Source organism: Lynx rufus, unplaced genomic scaffold, assembly GCF_022079265.1.
Source record: "Lynx rufus isolate CCGP_SWC_20201006 ecotype Redwood Valley unplaced genomic scaffold, mLynRuf1.p SCAF_24, whole genome shotgun sequence".
Lineage (NCBI taxonomy): Eukaryota > Metazoa > Chordata > Mammalia > Carnivora > Felidae > Lynx > Lynx rufus.
The window spans coordinates 20,711,770-20,730,714 of record NW_025814839.1 but is presented as its reverse complement, the minus strand read 5'-3'; the positions used below and the strand labels follow the sequence as shown (position 1 = coordinate 20,730,714).

At 47.5% G+C, this 18,945-nt stretch overlaps 2 protein-coding genes across 2 annotated transcripts in view; one reads left to right on the top strand and one right to left on the bottom strand.

Annotated features, from left to right (window-relative positions):
• HPS4 (HPS4 biogenesis of lysosomal organelles complex 3 subunit 2) overlaps positions 1–11,882 on the bottom strand; it is a 27,818-nt gene extending 15,936 nt beyond the window's left edge. The window contains exons 1-6 of the mRNA XM_047088419.1: positions 11,809–11,882; positions 9,836–10,337; positions 8,059–8,149; positions 5,940–6,083; positions 2,045–2,152; positions 1,278–1,394 (exon numbers count right to left, since the gene is read on the bottom strand). Coding sequence (XP_046944375.1) covers positions 1,278–1,394; positions 2,045–2,152; positions 5,940–6,083; positions 8,059–8,149; positions 9,836–9,876 — 501 coding nt within the window. The 5' untranslated portion in view covers positions 9,877–10,337; positions 11,809–11,882. The remainder of the gene's footprint in view (positions 1–1,277; positions 1,395–2,044; positions 2,153–5,939; positions 6,084–8,058; positions 8,150–9,835; positions 10,338–11,808) is intronic.
• SRRD (SRR1 domain containing) overlaps positions 11,858–18,945 on the top strand; it is a 16,480-nt gene continuing 9,392 nt past the window's right edge. Inside the window, exon 1 of the mRNA XM_047088420.1 lies at positions 11,858–12,087. Within this exon, the coding sequence (XP_046944376.1) occupies positions 11,927–12,087 (161 nt within the window). The 5' untranslated portion in view covers positions 11,858–11,926. The remainder of the gene's footprint in view (positions 12,088–18,945) is intronic.

Genomic DNA, 18,945 nt, shown 5'->3' with positions numbered 1-18,945 from the left:
AGTCCCTAAGAATACCGGAAGAAGATCTGAACCCGGTCAAGAGTCGCCAGCAGTAGCTAAAAGCTTCTTCCCATTACCTGCTGACAGCTAGAACCTGCAAGCACCATAGTGGTCAGAGTTCAGTGCCAAGGGAGCAAGCTCTGGAGCTGAGTTTGCTCTTTCAAGCCTCAAGACAGTGCCCGGTCCCAGCCAGCCATTCCGCAAAGCTCTGTGGCCAACTCTGAAAATCCCTCCAACCGGAGCCAGGAAAGCCCGTCCCCGATTCCAGCCAGAGTCACACTCTGTGAAGGCACAGCCACGACCCCACCTGCCCGCTGACGGGACCCTCTTGACTCCTGTGGTGAGACGCGGCCCACACGCCTCCTCAGGTAATGGGGCGCAGGAGGACCATTCTTCAGGGGGCACAGCCTCGCGTCTCCCTTTGGCCTTGACAATGAGGACGTGATGTTCACCAAGATCAAGGCCACTGAGCAACAGGCAGCGTCGGTGGTCAGGCCAACCACACAAGCTGCCTATGTGTCACTGAACACCAGTGGCCAATGGAGCGGCTCCGGGACGAAACGCTCCCAAGGACTCCCTCCCAGACAGAGACACCTTGTTTGTAAAATGGTACCACCGGGGGGGGGTGGGGGGGGCGCCTAGGAGGCACAGTTGGTTGAGCATCCAACTTCGGCTCAGGTCAAGATCCCATGGGTTGTAGGTTCAAGCCCCACATCCACCTGTGTGCTGACCGTGCAGAGCCTGCTTGGGATTCTCTCTCTCCTTCTCTCTCTCTGTCCCTTCCCTGTGTGCTCACGCACTCCCTCTCTCAAACTAAACTAAACTAAAAGTCACACTGGGCATTTTTGATGGTGAGAATACAAGTCAACTGTATCATATTCACATCAAAAAAGATGTGGGGACCTTCAGATGCCAGAGTCCAACACTTCTGGGGCACTAGCAAAATAACACCACCCTTTAATGAGTATTTACTTTGTGCCAATTTAGCTATGGTCTCGCTGTACTTTCAAAACAGTCCTGGGAGCGGGCATCCCGACAGCAGTTTGCAGGTTGGGAAACCGGGGCTCTGAGAGGAGACCTGGGCTGTCCAAGTTCACATGGCTGGCGAGCGGCAGTGTGGAAGCGGAGCACGGGTCTTAATAACCCTCCCCCTCCCCACCGAGAAATGACACGTTCTAGTCTCTTCTCTGGATAGAGAGGTCACAGAAAGGGAAGAAGAACATTTCCAGAAGCTCTGTTCCTTTAGGCGGAATGGGTAAGGGGGAGGAGGGTGTTACTTTAGTTCGGTCCAGGTTCCAGAGGGAGTTGAATATCTTGTGCAGGTCACTGGTGTTCTTTAGGACTTGAGCAATGAAGGTGTCCCAAGCAGCGTGCAGGTCTTCCGGAGAACGGTTCTACAACAGAAACCACTGGAGGTCAGCATCCGAGATTTGGAGAGACACCCCCTTTGGCAAGGATCCCTACTACTACGAAAATCATGGGGTGCCTGGAAGCCTCAGCCGGTTGAGGGTCCGACTCTTGATTTGGGCTCAGGTCACAATCCCACGGTTCATGGGTTCGAGCCCAACGCCAGGCCCTGTGCTGGTGGCACGCAGACTGCTTGGGATTCTCTCTCCCTCTCTGTCTGCCCCTCTCCCACGTGCTCTCTCTCAAAATAAATAAAAACTTAAAAAAAAAAAAATCGTTCCTGACACAGGAAACTGGCCAGAAGGTAGGGCCTGTTTTAAACTTCCCAGGCACACAGGACCCCCCCCCCCCCATAACTCACCCACCACAGACCCAGCGCTCATGCTGGGGGGGGGGGGGCAACCTGGTCTTCCAGCCGTCCCAGGGAGGAAGACATGGGGACAGACGTTCGCAGTGGATGTGACCTACACCACTGGGGAACAAAGGCACCTAGGAGGGATCCCAGGGCCCTTGACGTTGCCGCAGGATGTGACGTGTTTTATGAAAAGTACGAGAGACCCTAGAGCAATGCTGTGCACTGGCGATCCCGGACCTGCTGCAGAAGTCCGCATGTGACTCCTCACCACCATCCTCATACCTGGTAAGCCAGAGAGACGGGTCCATTGTAAAAATTAAAGACACCAATGAGCTGATCCAGAAACTGCTTGCAGCTAACGTCGGGGAGCTCCACAGCACAGCCCAGCACCTAGAAAGAGGGAAACCAGGAGACAGGCATCTTCCTTTGCTCTGAGTCCAAACCTGGAATCCCGGAATCCAGGGCTCCACAGGGCTAGAAGGTACTGACCTGCTGAAAATAGATGGGTCTACACCAGGCCTACCGTGTCCACTCCAGCCCCACTGGTCTCCAAGAGAGTAAGTGCTGTTTGTATCTACTCAAGTTGTCCAACCTGGAATGTCCTCCTTTCTTCTGTCTGTCTGTCCAAGGCTCACCCATCCCCTCTGTGCTCACTGCAGATTCCAGCACCTTCACGGTGCCCGTTCAGGTCACTCTGACCAATGCAGACCTCTTTGCTGACCCCTTATATTATCAGGACTGTTAGTCGCACACTGGGTGTTTAATGCGGGTTCTGTTACAAACGCTGGACGGGACTCGGACTGTTTCATGAATGGCGTTCTCGTCTCCCGAGCTGGACCAACTGCTTCGGGAGAGGAAGCAAACCAATCATCACACAGTTCTAGACTTCCAGAGTGCCGCGGTGCTCAGTTCCGCAGAAGAGAAACGTGTGCTCCGTCAAAAAGCAATCCGGCTGCATATTGAAAGAGCCTGAGAAGAGTCTGTATTCTTTGACCCAGTCATTCAACCTCTAGGGATCTTTCCAAAGGGAGTCACCAGAAACCAAGAAACAAACAAACCCTGACAAAAGACAAACAAATTCCTGACTGTAAGCTCCACTGAGGCCAGGATCTTTGCTTGGTTCACTGATGCAACCCAAGGGCTTACCACGGTCTGGCACACGGTGCTTATTTCTTCCCTCATTGATCCATTAACCTATCGAATGCAACTCTAACAATCCCACCGCCAGAAACTGACATACTGATACCCAGAATATAAAATAGCTAAAGCCGCCCTGGAAAAGAAGAAGGCTGGAGGACGTGGACTATCTGATTTCCGGACGGTGCGGTACTCGTATGGGATCTTCCAATCGATCAATGGAAAAGAAGAGAGCCCAGAAACAGACCCCCACTGACGTGGTCGCCTGATCGTCAACAAAGGAGCCAAAAGAAGCCAAGCGGGAGAGTTTTGTCAAGAGTGGTGCTGGAACCACTGGATATCCATATGGAAAAAGAGGACCTTTGACTCTATTTCACACCACGCACCAATAATAACCCAAGAGGGATTACAGACCTAAGTTTAAAAGCTAAAACTATGGGGGCACCTGGGTGGCTCAGTTGGTTAAGTGTCCAGTTCTTGATTTGGGCTCAGGTCATGTCATGAAATCGAGCCCCATGTTTGGCTCCGCCTTGACAGTGTGGAGCTTACTTGGGCTCCTCTCTCTCCCTCCCCTGCTTTCGTGAATGCACATGTGCGCTCTCTCTCTCTCAAAATAAACTTAAAAAAATCAAAGCTAAAACTATAAAGCTTAGAAGAAGAGAATTGGAAGACAGCTTCTCCAGTAGGATAGGTAGTGGTTTTACACAAGATACAGAAGGCACTAACCACAAAAGATAAAACTGGTATGTTAGGAATTAAAATTAAATTAAAGTTGAGACATTCTGGGGGTGCCTGGCTGACTCAGTCTGTAGCATGTGTGACTCTTGATCTCTGGGTTATGAGATTGAGCCCCACGTTGGGGGTAGACATTAAATAAGTAAGCGAGGGGCGCCTGGGTGGCGCAGTCGGTTAAGCGTCCGACTTCAGCCAGGTCACGATCTCGCGGTCCGTGAGTTCGAGCCCCGCGTCGGGCTCTGGGCTGATGGCTCAGAGCCTGGAGCCTGTTTCCGACTCTGTGTCTCCCTCTCTCTCTGCCCCTCCCCCGTTCATGCTCTGTCTCTCTCTGTCCCAAAAATAAATAAACGTTGAAAAAAAAAAAATTTTTAAATAAGTAAGCGAACTTTGAAAAATAATTACAATGTTCTGCACATCAAAAGAATTAAAAAAATGGACAGGCACATCACAAAGGGGGAGAAAATATCTTTAAAATATGTATCTGACAAATAGCAGATATCCAGGATATATAAAAGACTCACAGGACTTAGGACTCTGTAAAGAGAGAAAATCCAGTTTAAAAAATGGACAAACGGGTGGCTGGGTGGCTCAGTCAGTTAAGCCTCTGTCTTCGGCTCAGGTCATGATCTCACGGTTTGTGAGTTTGAGCCCCTCGTCGGGCTCTCTGCTGTCAGCACAGAACCTGCTTGGGATCCTCCGTCTCCCTCGCTCTCTGCCCCTCCCTGCTTGTGTGCACATGTGCACTCTCTCTCTCTCTCTCTCTTCAGAAAATAAACATCAAGGAAAAATAATTTGAAAGAGTAAAAATAAAAAATGGGCAAACAAACTTTGGGCAGATACTTCTTGAAGGGAGACATAGCAATGGCCATTAAGCACACGAAAAACCCTTCACAGCATTGGTCATTAGGGAAACGGAAACCCAAACCAAAATGAGATATCAGTACACCCCCAGCAGAGTGGCTCAAACCGAACAGGCTGACAGCACGGTTGACAAGGACGTACACGAACGGGTATTCTCACACACGGTTGGTGGGACTGTAAAATGGAACAGCCACTTCGGGAAAAGGCCTGGAAGTTTCTTATAAAATCAACCTACACATAGCCCGTGACCTAGCGAATCTCTGCCTAAATATTTACCCACAAGAAATGAAAAGTTATGTCCACAAAAAGACTCGTATAGGAATGCTCCTAGCAGCCTTATTCTTGACTGTCCCTAATAGAGGTGGTTCACGTATCCAGAAAAAAGCAAGGGCGGGAGTGGAGGGATATATTCAGACAATGGACATTCAGACAATGCTGTTCCACGATACAGAGAACAAACTGTGGATGATGCCCAGCGAGGTCACAGGAACGACAGAAGCCTGCGGACAGGAATACTGTACGTACTCTTTCACTCCTATTGACAGTCTAGAACGGGCACAGCTCACCTGCGGTGGGAAAAAATCAGAACGATGGTTGCCTGGGACGCGCGAGTAAGAATTAGCTGGACATAAGGGAGCTGCCCGGAGCGACGCTAACATTCCGCACCTTGATGGGGATTCGTGACATGCAGGGTGTCATCTGTCCAAGTGTATTAAGTGGCGCGCTCAATATCTGTGAGTTTCGGGGTATGTAAATCTTACCCCAAAACAAAACAAAAACCCAACACAAACCACTACTGAGCTCTAATTAACGTCATGCATAATGAGGTCCTAGGGGTGGGGAGGAGTATACCAGTGTGTGCAACTTTGGCAAGCATTAAAATAAAAACTGGATTGCCAGAAGATGAAGGCATGGATGGAGAGATGTGATAAAGCGACTATGATAAATTATAAATAATACATATAATGAAATGGTAACCGCGGAACCTTGGAAATACACAGGACTGTTCACTGTAAGATTCCTTCAACAGTTTAGTATGCGCCTGGGTGGCTCAGTCAGTTGAGTATCTGACTCTTGATTTTGGCGCAGGTCATGATCCCAGGGTCGTGGGATCGAGCCCAACGTCGGGCTTCACGCTTAGCGTGGAGCCTACTTAAGATTCTCTCTCTCTCTCTTTCCCTCTGCCCCTCTCCCCTGCCCGTGCTCTCTCTCTCTCTAATAAAGAAATAAAAAAGAGACGTTCCGGAGAGTGCTCAGTTATGATGGCACCTGCAGAGAGTGACACAGGAAGCGCAGATGTACTGCATGCGGGACCTGGGGGTGTGGAGGGGGTCCCAGGCTCCAGAGCCACGGAAAGCACTACCTTCTACACCTTACCAGCACAACACTCATCACCAAGGCAGATGGCCACCCTGTCGGCACAGGTTCTGTCTGGCAAACTTACCCAAAGGTACTCTCCGTCAACCTTTACGGCGAACTTCAGTTTCCGCAGACGAACGAGGGTGGGAGCTGAGGCGGAGAGGTCAGAAATACAGCGCACCACGCCCGCAATCTGTCCACAGAGCAACTCCTGCTGGTCAAGCAGAGTCTGTGGGAAAGCAGCAAATTCCAGAGGGGAAGGTGAAACCGCTGAACTCGTGTATCATTCATTTTAAAAAAAAAAAATTTAACATTTTACTTATTTTTGAGAGAGAAAGAGAGTACAAGCGGGGGAGGGGCAGAGAGAGAGAGAGAGAGACACACACACACACACACAGAATCTGAAGCAGGCTCCAGGTTCTGAGCTGTCAGCACACAGCCCGATGCCGGACTCGAACTCATGAACCGCGAGATCAAGACCTGAGCTGAAGTCGGATGCTTAACTGACTGAGCCACCCAGGCGGCCCCACTCGTGTGTCATTTCTTAGAGCAGAGGCTGGGGCAACAGCAGACTGCAGCCTGCAGGCCAGATCTGGGGGGGGCTGGCTGGTTTCAGATGGCCCAGGAGCTAAGCATGGTTTTGATATTCGAAGGCTGTCAGGACAACAACAAAGAACGTGTGATGTAGAGCTCACGTGGCCTGCAAAGCCTCAATATTCACTCTCTGGCCCTCTGCAGGCAAAGTGTGCTGACCCCTGCCTGGGATAACAGAGCTGTCTCAGAACATCCCCGGCTGCGTGCATACGGTGACTGGGCAGAACTTCATTTTTGTTCCGAGGACTCGGGGCACTTGCACACGTAGGAGCAGGAGCCGTTCGTCCCCATTCAGATCCCCTGCAGAGTGGCCAGAGCAGCCTAGACTAATCCCAACTACCCCAGCGGGAACGCGATCACATGAGCGAATGCAGAGGCCGTCTGAGCGTTAACTAAACTGCAGGACAGCCAGACGCTGTGTGACACAACAGAAAATGTACACGCCACCTAGGAAGAAGTCCTGCCTAAAAGAGCTTGCATCTACTCGAGGCTCTACGTCTTACTAAGAGCGTAAAGGAGACACAGGGGAAATAAGACCTGAAGTGACATCCACCACGAGGAAGTGATCGGGCAGAGATCAAAACAGGAAGGCAAAATTTGAATATAGTATCACATGATATTAAGGGATTATTGTGACCAATTAACTGGTGACGGGCACAGGAGGGTCCATGACACTCTCCTCTCTGCTTTTGTATACGTTTGAATGAGACTGTTTTGTGGTTGTTGGCGTTGTTTTTAATTTTTTTAAGCTTATTCATTTTTTTGAGAGTGAGCGAGCGGGGGAGGGGCAGAGAGAGAGGGAGAGAGAGAATTCCAAGCAGGCTCCACGCTGTCAGCACAGAGCCCGATGCAGGGCTCGAACTCACGAACCGTGAGATCGTGATGAGCTGAAACCAAGAGTCAGGCAGTTAACCGACTGAGCCACCCTGGCGCCCCATGAAGTGTTTTTGATGAGCCGATCAAGGGGGTGACTCAGTTGGTTAAGCGTCTGACTCTTGATTTTGGCTCAGGTCATGATCTCACGATTCTCAGTATTCCTGAGTTCCAGCCCCACATTGGGCTGTGTACTGTGGGTGCAGAGCCTGCTTGGGATTCTCTCTCTCCCTCTCTCTGTCCCTCCCCCACTTGTGCTCTCTTTCTCTCTCTCTCAAAATAAATAAACTTAAAAAAAAAAAAAAAAGAGCCGATCAAAACTTGGGAGCAAGGAGAGGCAGACAGAAAATCAGGACGGTGGGACGGCCTGGGCGGCTCAGTTGGTTTAAGCACCAACTTTGGCTCAGGTCACGATCCTGTAGTTCCTGAGTTCAAGCCCCATGTCCGGCTCTGTGCCTGTCCTGCTTGGGATTCTCAATGTCTCCTCTCTCTGCCCTCCTGCCACTCGCGCTTTCTCTCTCTCCCAAAATAAATAAACACACTTTAAAAAAAAACAAACCAAAAAGAAAATCAGGACGGTGGCAGAAAGCCAGAGAGGACGGAAGTACGGAGCTGTCAAGGGAACGTCAAGAATGCCTGGCTTACAAACTGTCCCGATGTAAATGCTCTGCTTCTGAAAAGCCACCACACTGAGGCAGCCGCATCCCCACCGAACAATAACGTGCTGTGGCACTCACCTGAGGAGGATAGAAATAACAAATGCCAGCCCTCGTTGGATCGCCTTCTTCCTTCACCTTTGAACCATCATAAAGGAAAAAATAATTCCACCTGGCAAGAGAACAGAATGGAGCCATGTTTCCCTTCATCCGGCGATCGAGGCATTTTAAAACACAGCTTCCTATGCCCCAGCGCGAGAAGGGCTCATTACTCAGGATTTGAAGAGCCTTCTGGTGGCCCCAGAGGAAAAAAAATCCAGTGGCTACAAATAGATAACAAACCACTTCGAAAGTGCTGTCGAGTCCAACTAAAAATATGCCTCTATCCCGTCGTCAGACCGTCTGGCCCAAAGGACCAAAATGTATCTGGGGGAGAGACAGAGCGCCCAGGGACATCTCTTGTTTGAGACACTGACCCTTAACCATACCACCACGTGTTTTGGAACACTGTCATTTAAGGCTCTGATAACCAAATTAGCTGGGGACGTCTTAGCCACACGCCCTGCAACTGCTGGGCACCACAGTCTCTGGAAATATCCCTTTGACCAGAAATCCACGCGTTCATTTAACAAACAATGAGGGCGACTGTGTGCTCTCCCCTTTGCCAACCCTGGGGCCATGGCGCTAAAAGAGAGACTGTAAACATTTCATTTCAATGCAGGACAGTGAGTCTATAACAGGAAAAATGGGGCTTATGAAAGCTGACAGAGGAGCTCCAAACCCCTCTCTGCCCTCACAGTGTGTTAACTCCAACACGACCCGTCATCAAAGTTCTGATTTCCTTCCAGAACCCTCTGTTCTTTGCTAAGGACTCTTCTAGTCTACTCTGCAGTATAACTACCTCTTTAAGACCACAAAGCAGACCCCCCCCCCCAAAGGCTGAACCTGGGTTTTACCTCTCCAAAAGCACACCCATCAGGCTAGAGCATCAGGAGGAACTGTGACCACTCTTTTGACACCTGCGCTCTTCTCCCTGGATCTACACCCTCCCCCTACCACCCTCCCTGGCTCCCAGCTTCTCTTCCTGATGACAAGGCTAACTCTTGTTTCCAGCCGCAGCCTGCTTTCCTGAGTTGTAGGACCAGATGTGGAACCACCTGCAGGGCAAGCCCAGATCAAAAAGCCTCAAAAACGTGTCAAACCCAATTCAGAAATCCCACTGCCGGGCCCCACTGACCCTCTCCTTACGTCGTCGGGGCAAAAGCACCCTCACGCTTTCTGGCATGCAAAAGACACCCTGGGCGTCATAATGGATGGCTCCCTCTTTGTGCCTTCCACACACATAACTGGTCACTGAATCCTGCTCCTAGTTAAACCAGCCCTTTTGTTTGCATTGTTCAATGAAACGTTTGCTGAGCCAAACTGGGAGAGAGGCTTAACCCGTGTGGGGCTGAGAAGGGAACGGAGTTTCAAGCAGACGTTGTGTAATAGCCTTCAAGAGGCAGACGGGCCAGACCTCTTCTTATGGTGTAATTCTGCACTGTAACCGTTTCTTGTCTCTTACAAATGAAGATTACAACGCCCACGGTCTCATCGAAGCTGACTGCGTGACCCAGCCGTGGCCGGCTTTTCTGCAGTCAACCAGTAATGCTCGACTTGCTCGAACACCGCAAGGTTTGAGCTCTGGAGAGAGACCATCGGCTCACATGCCTGACTGGGCCGCTCTGAGAAAAATGCCTTCTTTTTCCCTCCCCACCCTTAGTGAAAGCAAGACGGTCTGGCTGGGGATTTTCAGTTCATCCAAGGCATCGGTCCAGCAGCTGGGCAGGAGGCAAACCACACAGGCCTTGCTACTCACCAGGAGGCTGACGTCGGCTCCGTCAAGGTAGAAGTGGCCATTTACTTGCCAGTGGCCCTCATTCTACTTATTTGGGTTTTCTTGTCCAGTATTGCTTTTTGCGCCCCAGCAGTAAATCCAGATGTGAGAGATTTAAGTGTTTTCAGCCACAACTGTCACCTGCTTGGTTTTCACGCAGCATGAAAGTGCTACTTCCTTCCTCGCAGGCTCTTCGGTGCCATGAATACCTCCATGCCTCTTAGAACTCTGGGAGAGAATCTAATAAAGCGAGAGAAATCTACCAGAAAAGTCAAATCCACTAAGCTGGTTCCATGAGGATCAGCATTCTGGCTCCCTGCAGAATGGACTCTTCAAAAAGCTCCTGGCCAGGAAAGCCCAAGGGGGGAGATGCATGCTGAAGGCGGTGTTCCGAAGCGATTTTCTAGTTTGTCTGATTCAAAGCCATTTGGAAGATTCTTTTAAACATTGTGAAGTTGCCTGTTCAAACATCAGTGCCTTGGTCCTAAAATAAACACAAGGAATAGATTATTTCAGAAACCCATGAGACAGCATGTGACCCAGCAGGGTTAGGCAAACGGTATACTTCAAAGAGTCTTCTAGAAAGTTGAAAATTGTGTTTCAGAACAAAAAAAGAGAGTGGGGCAGGACTTCAGAGTAAGTTCTTCAGGTTTTTTTTTTGGACAGTTCTGCCACACAGAAGACAAAACTACACAAGTAGTGTGAAATAGCTCTGTATGCCAGGGACAGCTATACAAATAAGGTGGTTGTTGCAGTAATCACGGAACTCAAATTAAGGAACTGTCACCTTGACAGCTCAAAAGTAATCTGAACGTTAAATCCAGAGCTGGGCAAGTTTTTCAAAACAAAAAAGAGTTTAACAAGTGGCTCTCAAACTCCAAGAGAACAGGCAACAGAGCACCATGGAATTTCAGAATCAGAAGGGACCCCGGCATCATTTACCCTGAGGCTTCTCTCTCGTACTGTCAAAAATTAGCTGGTCCCTGGCCTACTCCCTCCAGAGACACAGGCAGCTCATAGTGTTAACTTTATCCTGCCACCAAACTAAAACTGGCCTCCCAGGAACCTCCCAACGCCGGTCTGGATAACACACCAGGAAAACAAAACAGGGTCTCTAATTCTTCCTCAAGAATTAGAGTGGTCCCTTCAGAACTCTATTTCTATTGTCACTTTGTCCAAGCTAGATGTCTCAGCCACAGGGTTTCAACTGCTTGCTCGCCATCTGTCATCCTCCTGAGAATATTGTAGTTTTCCTAAGGTTCTTTTCTTAGAAGTACCTACAGAGGACCCCACTGACTCTCTGAGGCCTGTGAAATCTCTTATCTTTCCTCAGCTTTAGGCATCTTGAGGTAGGCCTCCACAGGCCATACTCATGGTGTTCTCTGAAGCATTATCTGGGGCATGTCAGCTCTTGGAATCCAGGACAGCAGCCTGAGACCCCCATCCCTCGTTCCCCTAGGACCGAGCCCCACGCTGCCAAGGTCCACCCTCCTATCTCTAAAAGGTCCAGGGGAGGCCGGTAATGTCCCCGGGGTAGGGCAGGTGTTGGGATGCGACCAGAGAAGGCTCCAGCAGCCTGGGAAGTTGCAGTAACGACCCGGAGGAGCCAAGAAGTGGAGGCAGGAAGGTGTGGTGTAGGAAGTGGCCTCAGTGAGTCAGCGGGCCAGGAAAAGGGGCGCTAACGACTGCGATCAGGAACGGGTTAAGGGCACTGAGCGGTGTCTGGCCTCAGCTCCAGGGGGCCGGGAATTGGTGGGCAAAGGCGAGGGGGGAGGTCAAGCGGGGCCGAATGCCGCGCGGAGAGGCCGCCAAGAGGCGCTCTCGGCCGGGGTCCCGCCCCTCGGTGTCCCTGCACCGCCCACCCGCCGGCATAGCCGGGCAGCCCGGGGTTTCAGGGCTCGGGCCCCGAAGGGTGGGCAACAGCGGGGCGCCAGCGACTCCCGCCCGGTACCTACTCGCGCGGCGGACAGGCCCGAGGATCACGCGCCGCCAGCGCCTGCCGCCCCCTACGATTCCCGGAGAGCTGGCGCGCGGTGATGACGTCAGGCGGCGCGCCGCTGACGTCAGAGGGCCATGGCGGCGGCGGCGTTGGAGCCCTGGCAGGCTGCGGCCCCGCGCAGGAAAAGGCGCTCGGCGGCGCGGCGTCCGCGAGGGAGGGAGGCGGCGGCGGGGGGCCTGGAGGCCGAACCAGAGACGGACGGCCGAGTCGTGCTTCGTCGCATCCGGGAGGCCCGGTGAGTGCGGAGTTGGCCCTGGGACCGAGTCTTCATCCTTGGGAGGACCGCTCTGAGCCTCCGTCTCGCCACCTGTAAAGTGGGCATATCTGCAAACCCTTAGGGTTATTGTGAGGGTTTTACGCAGGTGAGGAGCTTATTACAGACTGAATCGGAGTAAAGGTCATTCCTCTTGTTGCACTTCCAGCTGCGCGACCTTCGGCAAGTTCCATAATCTGTGCCTCAGTTTTCTCATCTGAGAGATGGCCCTGAAAATAGTACCCGTATAGGCTTGTTTTGAGGATTCAGTGAATTAGTAAATGTATGTAAGTGTAAACCACGGTGCCTGGGGCGGGGTAAGTGCAGAAACAGTGTTTGGTATTAATATCATACGAGTGTTGGTTATTGTTATTGCTGACGCCGGGGAAGCAACACGAACGTGATTGACATCTTCACGGTGATCATCATTAGTTAATTGAGGAGCTGCTGTGTGCCTGCCACTGGCTTATGCATTCTACTTAGTACATCTTTATCAATTTGAACATCTCAGACAGCTAGGATCCTGTCAGGGCTCAGAGTCTTAGAGACACCGGTAATATATGGAACCAGATTTCAAACCCATAGCTTTGCAGCTCCAACACCTGTGCTTCAAAGTTCTCCATTATTCAGGCTTAGCCCAGACCCTCATCCCTCCATGCTTTGCTCTGCACCTTGCAGTTTAGAACAGTACCTAACAGAGGAAGCACTTTAATAAATGTTACCTATTTTTGTTACTTATTTTTGTTGCCATTATTTATTTGCACTCCTTTAAGGGCCCAGTGAATAACAGCTTTTGTTAGTGCTTCAGATCAACAACTGGGGGAAATTAGACTAATTTTATATGCTCCTCTCCCCCAGAATTAAGGTCAAGAGACAGTTGATGACTCTGAGGTTACCACTGAATAGAAAGGAGTTGACTGACCAGTTGATTGAGCCTGAGTAAACAAACAGCAGCGACTTTTTCTAGGATCTTGGAAGACGTCTCTGAGAAGGAGTGTGCCCAGGGATTTGGAAAACCCTTAAGGCACTTTCCCTACACCTTGCATTGTTATTCTTCCTCAACTTCTCCAGTATCCCCCCTCCCTTCCTGGGAGCTCCCTGCTTCTTCTTGTACCCATAAATGTGGTGCAGACCCCATTGCTCTGAGTAGAGAGGAGCCCAGCACTTTACATGCTGTTCTGTGCGCAAGCTCACCAGTTTCCAAAGCACTCCCAGTACATTAGAGCTCTCCTGTACCCTCTGTGATGAACATGAGGGCAGCCTTGGGCAGATGTTTTCAATTCTGTGTGGTAAACGCTGGTGTGTGGCTTGTCTGTTCAAATCCAATTTTGTTTAAAATTTTTTTTCTTTTTTCTTTTTTTTTAGTATTTATTTTTGAGACAGAGACAGAGCGCGAGTAGGGGAGGGGCAGAGAGAGAGCAAGATACAGAATCCAAAGCAGGCTCCAGGCTCTGAGCTGTCGGCACAGAACCCAAAGCGGGGCTCAAACTCACGAACCGCGAGATCATGACCTGAGCCGAAGTCGGACACTTAACCGACTGAGCCACCCAGACGCCCCCCGAAAATTTTTTTTTTCTTATGAGAACTTTTAAGATCTACTCTCTTAGCAGCTTGCAAGTGTTATTACCTATAGGCGCCATGCTGTATATTACATTCCCATAACTTATTTATTTTATACCTATAAGTTTGTAACTTTTGACCCCCTTTATCCATTTCACACCCATCCTCCCCTCCACAACCACCAATCTGTTCTCTATCTAGGAGCTCAGTATTTTTGTTTTTTAGATTCCGTATAAAAGTGATATCATATAGGGGCGCCTGGGTGGCTCATTCGGTTGAGCGTCCGGCTTTGGCTCAGATCATGATCTCACAGTTTGTGCATTCGGGTCCCGCATTGGGCTCTGTGCTGCCAGCTCCGAGCCTGGAGCCTGCTTCGGATCCTGTGTCTCCTTCTCTCTCTGTCTCTCAAAAATAAATAAATGCTAAAAAAAAAAAAAAAAAAAAAAAATTTTTAAGTGATGTCATCTAGTATTTGTCTTATTTCGCTAAACATAAGGCCCTCAGGGTCCATCCCTGTTTTTGCAAATGGAAAGATTTCATTATTATGGGTGAATAGTATTTCATTTTATATAGATACACCACATCTTTTTTCTCGAATCATCCCTCCCTGGACACATAGGCTGTTTTCATACTTAGCTATTGTAAATAATGCTGCAATGAATATGGGGGTTCACATATCTTTTCAGATAGGTGCTTTTGGTTTTGTTTTGTTTTGTTGATAAATAGCCAGAAGAGAAACTGCTGGGTCATAGAGTAGTTCTATTTTTAATTTTTTGAATAACCTCCATACTGTTTCCCATAGTGGCTCTGCCAACTTATGTTCCTACCAACAGTGCGTCAGGGTTCCATTTTCTCCACACTCTTGCCAAAGTTTGTTATTTCTCGTCTTTTTGATACGAGCCCTTCTAAACTGGTGTGAGGTGAGATCTCACTGTTTTGATTTGTACTTTCCTGATGGTTACTGATGTTGAGCATCTTTTCGCATACCTGTTGGCTCTCGGTATGTCTTCTCTGGATGAATATCTATTTGGATAATCTTTCCATTTTTTAATCACATTGTTTGGTTGTTTTGTTATTCAGTTGTATGTGTTCTTTATATATCTTAGGTATTAACCTTTTATCAGGTATGTGATGTGTAAATCTTTGCTCCCATGCAGTAGGTTGCCTGTTTTTTTTTCTTTGTTGGTGGTGGTGGTTTTCTTTGCTGGGCAGAGGCTGTTTAGTTCGGTGTAGTTTTGCTTATTTTATTGTTGCTTTTGTTGCCTTTGCTTTTGGAGTCAGATCCAAAGCCAGGACCTAGGTCAAGCAGCTTGTCGCTTATGTTTTCTGCCAAGAGTTTTATGGTTCCAGGTCTTCCATTCACGTCTTTAATCCATTTTGAGTTCATTTTTGTGTATGTTATAAGATAGTGGCGCACTTTCCTTCTTTTGCATGTGGCTGTCCAGTTTTCCCAACACCATTTATTAAAGAAATTGCCCTTTCCCCCTAGGATATTCTTGGCTCCTTTGTCATAAGGTACTGGACCATATATGTGTGGGTTTATTTCTGGGCTCTCTCTTCTGTTCGGTTGATCTGTGTGTGTGTTTTTATGCCAGGATGCCAATAATCATTATGGCTTTGTAATAGAGTTTGAAACCAGGGAGCGTGATGCCTCCAGCTTTGTTCTTTATCAAGATTGCTTTGCTGTTCAGAGCCTTTTGTGACTCCAAATTTTAAAGATTGTCTTACGTGAAAAATGTGATAGGAATTTTGATAGGAATTGTATTGAATGTGTAGATGGTTTGGGTAGTGTAGACATTTTAACACTGTTCTTCTAACCCCTGAGCACGAATGTCTTTCCATTTATTTGTGTTGTCTTCAATTTTTTTTTTCCTTAACGGCTTATAGTTTTCTGTATACAGGTCTTTCACCTCCTTGGTTAAATTTATCTCCAAGTATTTTTTTTTATGCAATTGTAAATGTGATTGTTGTTTTGTTTTTTAAGTTTATTTCGAGTGTGTGTGTGTGTGTGTGTGTGCGCGCACACACACACACACACGCATGCACAAGCGGGGGAGGGACAGAGAGAGAGGGAGAGAGTCCCAAGCACAGCTCCCACACCATCAGCGCAGAGCCCAACACAGGGCTCAGTTCCACGAACTGTGAATCATGACCGGAGCCAAAGTCGAGTTGGATGCCTAACTGACTGAGCCACCCAGGCACCCCAAAATGTGATTGTTTTTTAAATTTATTTTTCTGATAGTTCATTATTAGTGTATCAGAATGCAACAGATTTTTGTGTATTTTTTATCCTGCAACTTACACTGAATTTGTTATTCTAGTAGTTTTTGGTGTCGTCTTTAGGGTTTTCTTTATAAAATACCATGTCATCTGAAAATAGTGGCCGTTTTAGTTCTTCCTTTCCAATCTGGATGCCTTTTATTTATTTATTTTTCTTGTGTAATTGCTCTGGCAAGGACTTCCAATACTGCAGTTGACCCTTGGCCAACATCGGTTTGAACTGTGTGGTCCACTTAATACGTGAATTTTTTTTCAATAAATACAGTGCTGTAAATGTATTTTCCTTTAGGATTTTCCTAATAACATTTTTTTTCTAGCTTACTTTGCTGTATGAATTCAGTATTGAATACATCTAACATACAAAGTAGTGTTCATTGACTTTTTTATGTTATTGGTAAGGCTTCCAGGCAACAGTAGGCTATTAGTAGTTACATCTTGGGGGAGTCAGAAGTTATACTCAGATTTTCGACTGCACAGGGGTTTGGCACCCCTAACCCCTGCCTTGTTCAAGGGCCAATTGTATGTTGAATAAAAGTGGCGAGAGTAGGTATCCTTGTCTTGTTGCTGGTCATAGAGGAAAAGCTTTCAGCTTTCAGCGTTCACCATCGAGTATGATGTGGCTTGTCATATATGGCTTTTCTTATGTTGAGTCACGTTCTCTCCGTACCTGCTTTGTTGAGAGCTTTTATCAAAATGGATGTTGAATTTTGTCACATATTTTTTCTGTGTCTATTGAGAGGTCATATGCTTTTTATCCTTAATTTTGTTAATGTGGTGTATTATTTTGATTCATCCCTGGAATAAATCCCACTCGATCATAGCATATGGTCCTCTTACTGTATTGGGTTAAGTTTGCTGATACTTTGTTGAGGACTTTTCCATCTATGTTCATGACAGATATTGGCCTGTAGGCCTCTCTTCTTATGGCATCTGGGCTGGTTTGGACAAGGGCAATGCTGGCCTCATAAAATGAGTTGGGAAGCATTCCTTCCTCTTGTTTTTCCTGGAAAAGTTTGAGAAGGATTGGTATTCATTCTTTTTGGAAGATTTGGTAGAATTCACCAGTGAAGCCATCTGGTCCTGGACTTTTGTTTGTTGGGAGGTTTTTGATTACTCGTTTAGTCTGCATACTGGTGATTGGTCTGTTCAGAATTTCTGTCCTTATGATTCAGTCTTGGAAGGTTGTATGTTTCTGGGAATTTACCCTTCTTGATTGCCCAACTATTTGGGGTGAAACTGATCATAGTAGTTTCTTAGGATCCTATGTATATAGTATTGGCAGTAATATCTGTTTCTTTTCTGATTATATTTGTTTGAGGCCTCCGTTGTTTTTTGTTTTTTTTTTTTAACCTCGGTGAGTCTAGCTACAAGTTTGTCAGCTCTTTTGTTGATCTTTCTATTGTCTTTTTAGTCTGTATTTTCACTTATTTCCATTCCAATCTTATTTCCTTCCTTCTGCTAACTTTAGGCTTCCTTTGTTCTTTTTCTAGTTCCTTGAGGTGTAAAGGTAGGTTGCTTATCAGGACTTTACTTGTTTCTTGAGATCGGCCTGTTTCACTATAAACTTCCTTCTTAGAACTACTCCTTTTTTTTTTAAGTAAGCTCTACACCCAGTGTGGGGCTTGAACTCACTACCACATGAGATCAAGAGTCACGCGCTCCACTGTGAGCTAGCCAGGTGTGCCATTCTGAGAACCACTTTTGCTGCATTCTATAGATTTTGCTATGTTTTATTCCACTTTCATTTGTTGTGAGGTATTTTTTGGTTTCTCTTTTGATCTGCTCATTGACCCATTGGTTGCTCAGCAAGCTCCGTGTTTGTGAATTTCCAGTTTTCTTCTTAGAATTGATTTCTAGTTCCATACCACTGGGGTCAGAAAAGATGCTGGATGTGATTTCAGTGATCATTTTAGAAAGTTCCAGTCTCAAGTTTATTAAGGCTTGTCTTGTGGCCTGGCACGTGACCTGTCTTGGAGAATGTTCCATGTGCACTTGAGAGGAATGTGTTCCACGTACTGCTTTTGGATGGAGAGCTCTAAATATACCTGTTAAGTCCATCTGGTCTAACTTGTTGTCTGAGGCTGATGTTTCCTTACTGATCTGTCTGGATGGTCTATCCAATGATGTAAGTGAGGTGTTAAAATCCCCTACTATTCTTGTACTGCTGTCAATTTCTCCTTTTAGGTCTGCTCATATTTGCTCTACATATCTACTTACTCCTAAAATTGGGTGCGTAAATATTTACAAATGTTGCATCCTCTTGTTAGATCGATTCCTTTATCACATAATGTTCTTCTTTGGCTCGAATTACAATGTTTGGATTTTTCTTTTCCCTCCTTCATTGGACTGAGAATCAGAAGATGATTTGTTAGCTGTGCAACCTGGAACAAAGCACACCCCTTCTCTCAGTCTGTTTTTTTCTCTGTAAAATAGAAACAACAAATTCTTCTCCCAGGCTCAAATAAGAGAGTGTGTATAAAAGAGCTTTGTGAACTGTGAGATGCTGTCCAGATACGAAAAGTGACGATGCTCATGATGATTATGCAACAACCAGATGTTCAGGAGAAGATTTTTTTTTTAATTTTTCTAACGTTTATTTCTTTTGAGAGAGAGAGAGAGAGAGAGAGAGCAAGCATGCACAAGTGGGGGGGAGGGCATAGAGGGAGGGGGAGAGAGAATCCCAAGCAGGCTCCACGTTCAGCACAGAGCCCAACACGGGGGGCTCAGTCCCATGAACCATGAGATCATGACCTGAGCGGAAAGTGAACCAGACGCTCAACCAACTGAGCCACCCAGGTGCCCCCTTAGATTAAATTATTTGAACGTTTCACAAAAAATTGAGCATCAAAAGATGCTATAATTGGGGGCACCCAGCGGGTCCAGTCAGTGGAGCATGCAGCTCCTGATCTCGGGTCCTGAGTTCGAGCCCCAGGTTGCAGGGTAGAGTTTACTTAATTTAAAAAAAAAAAAAAAGGGAAGAAGATGCCATAATTGGACTTG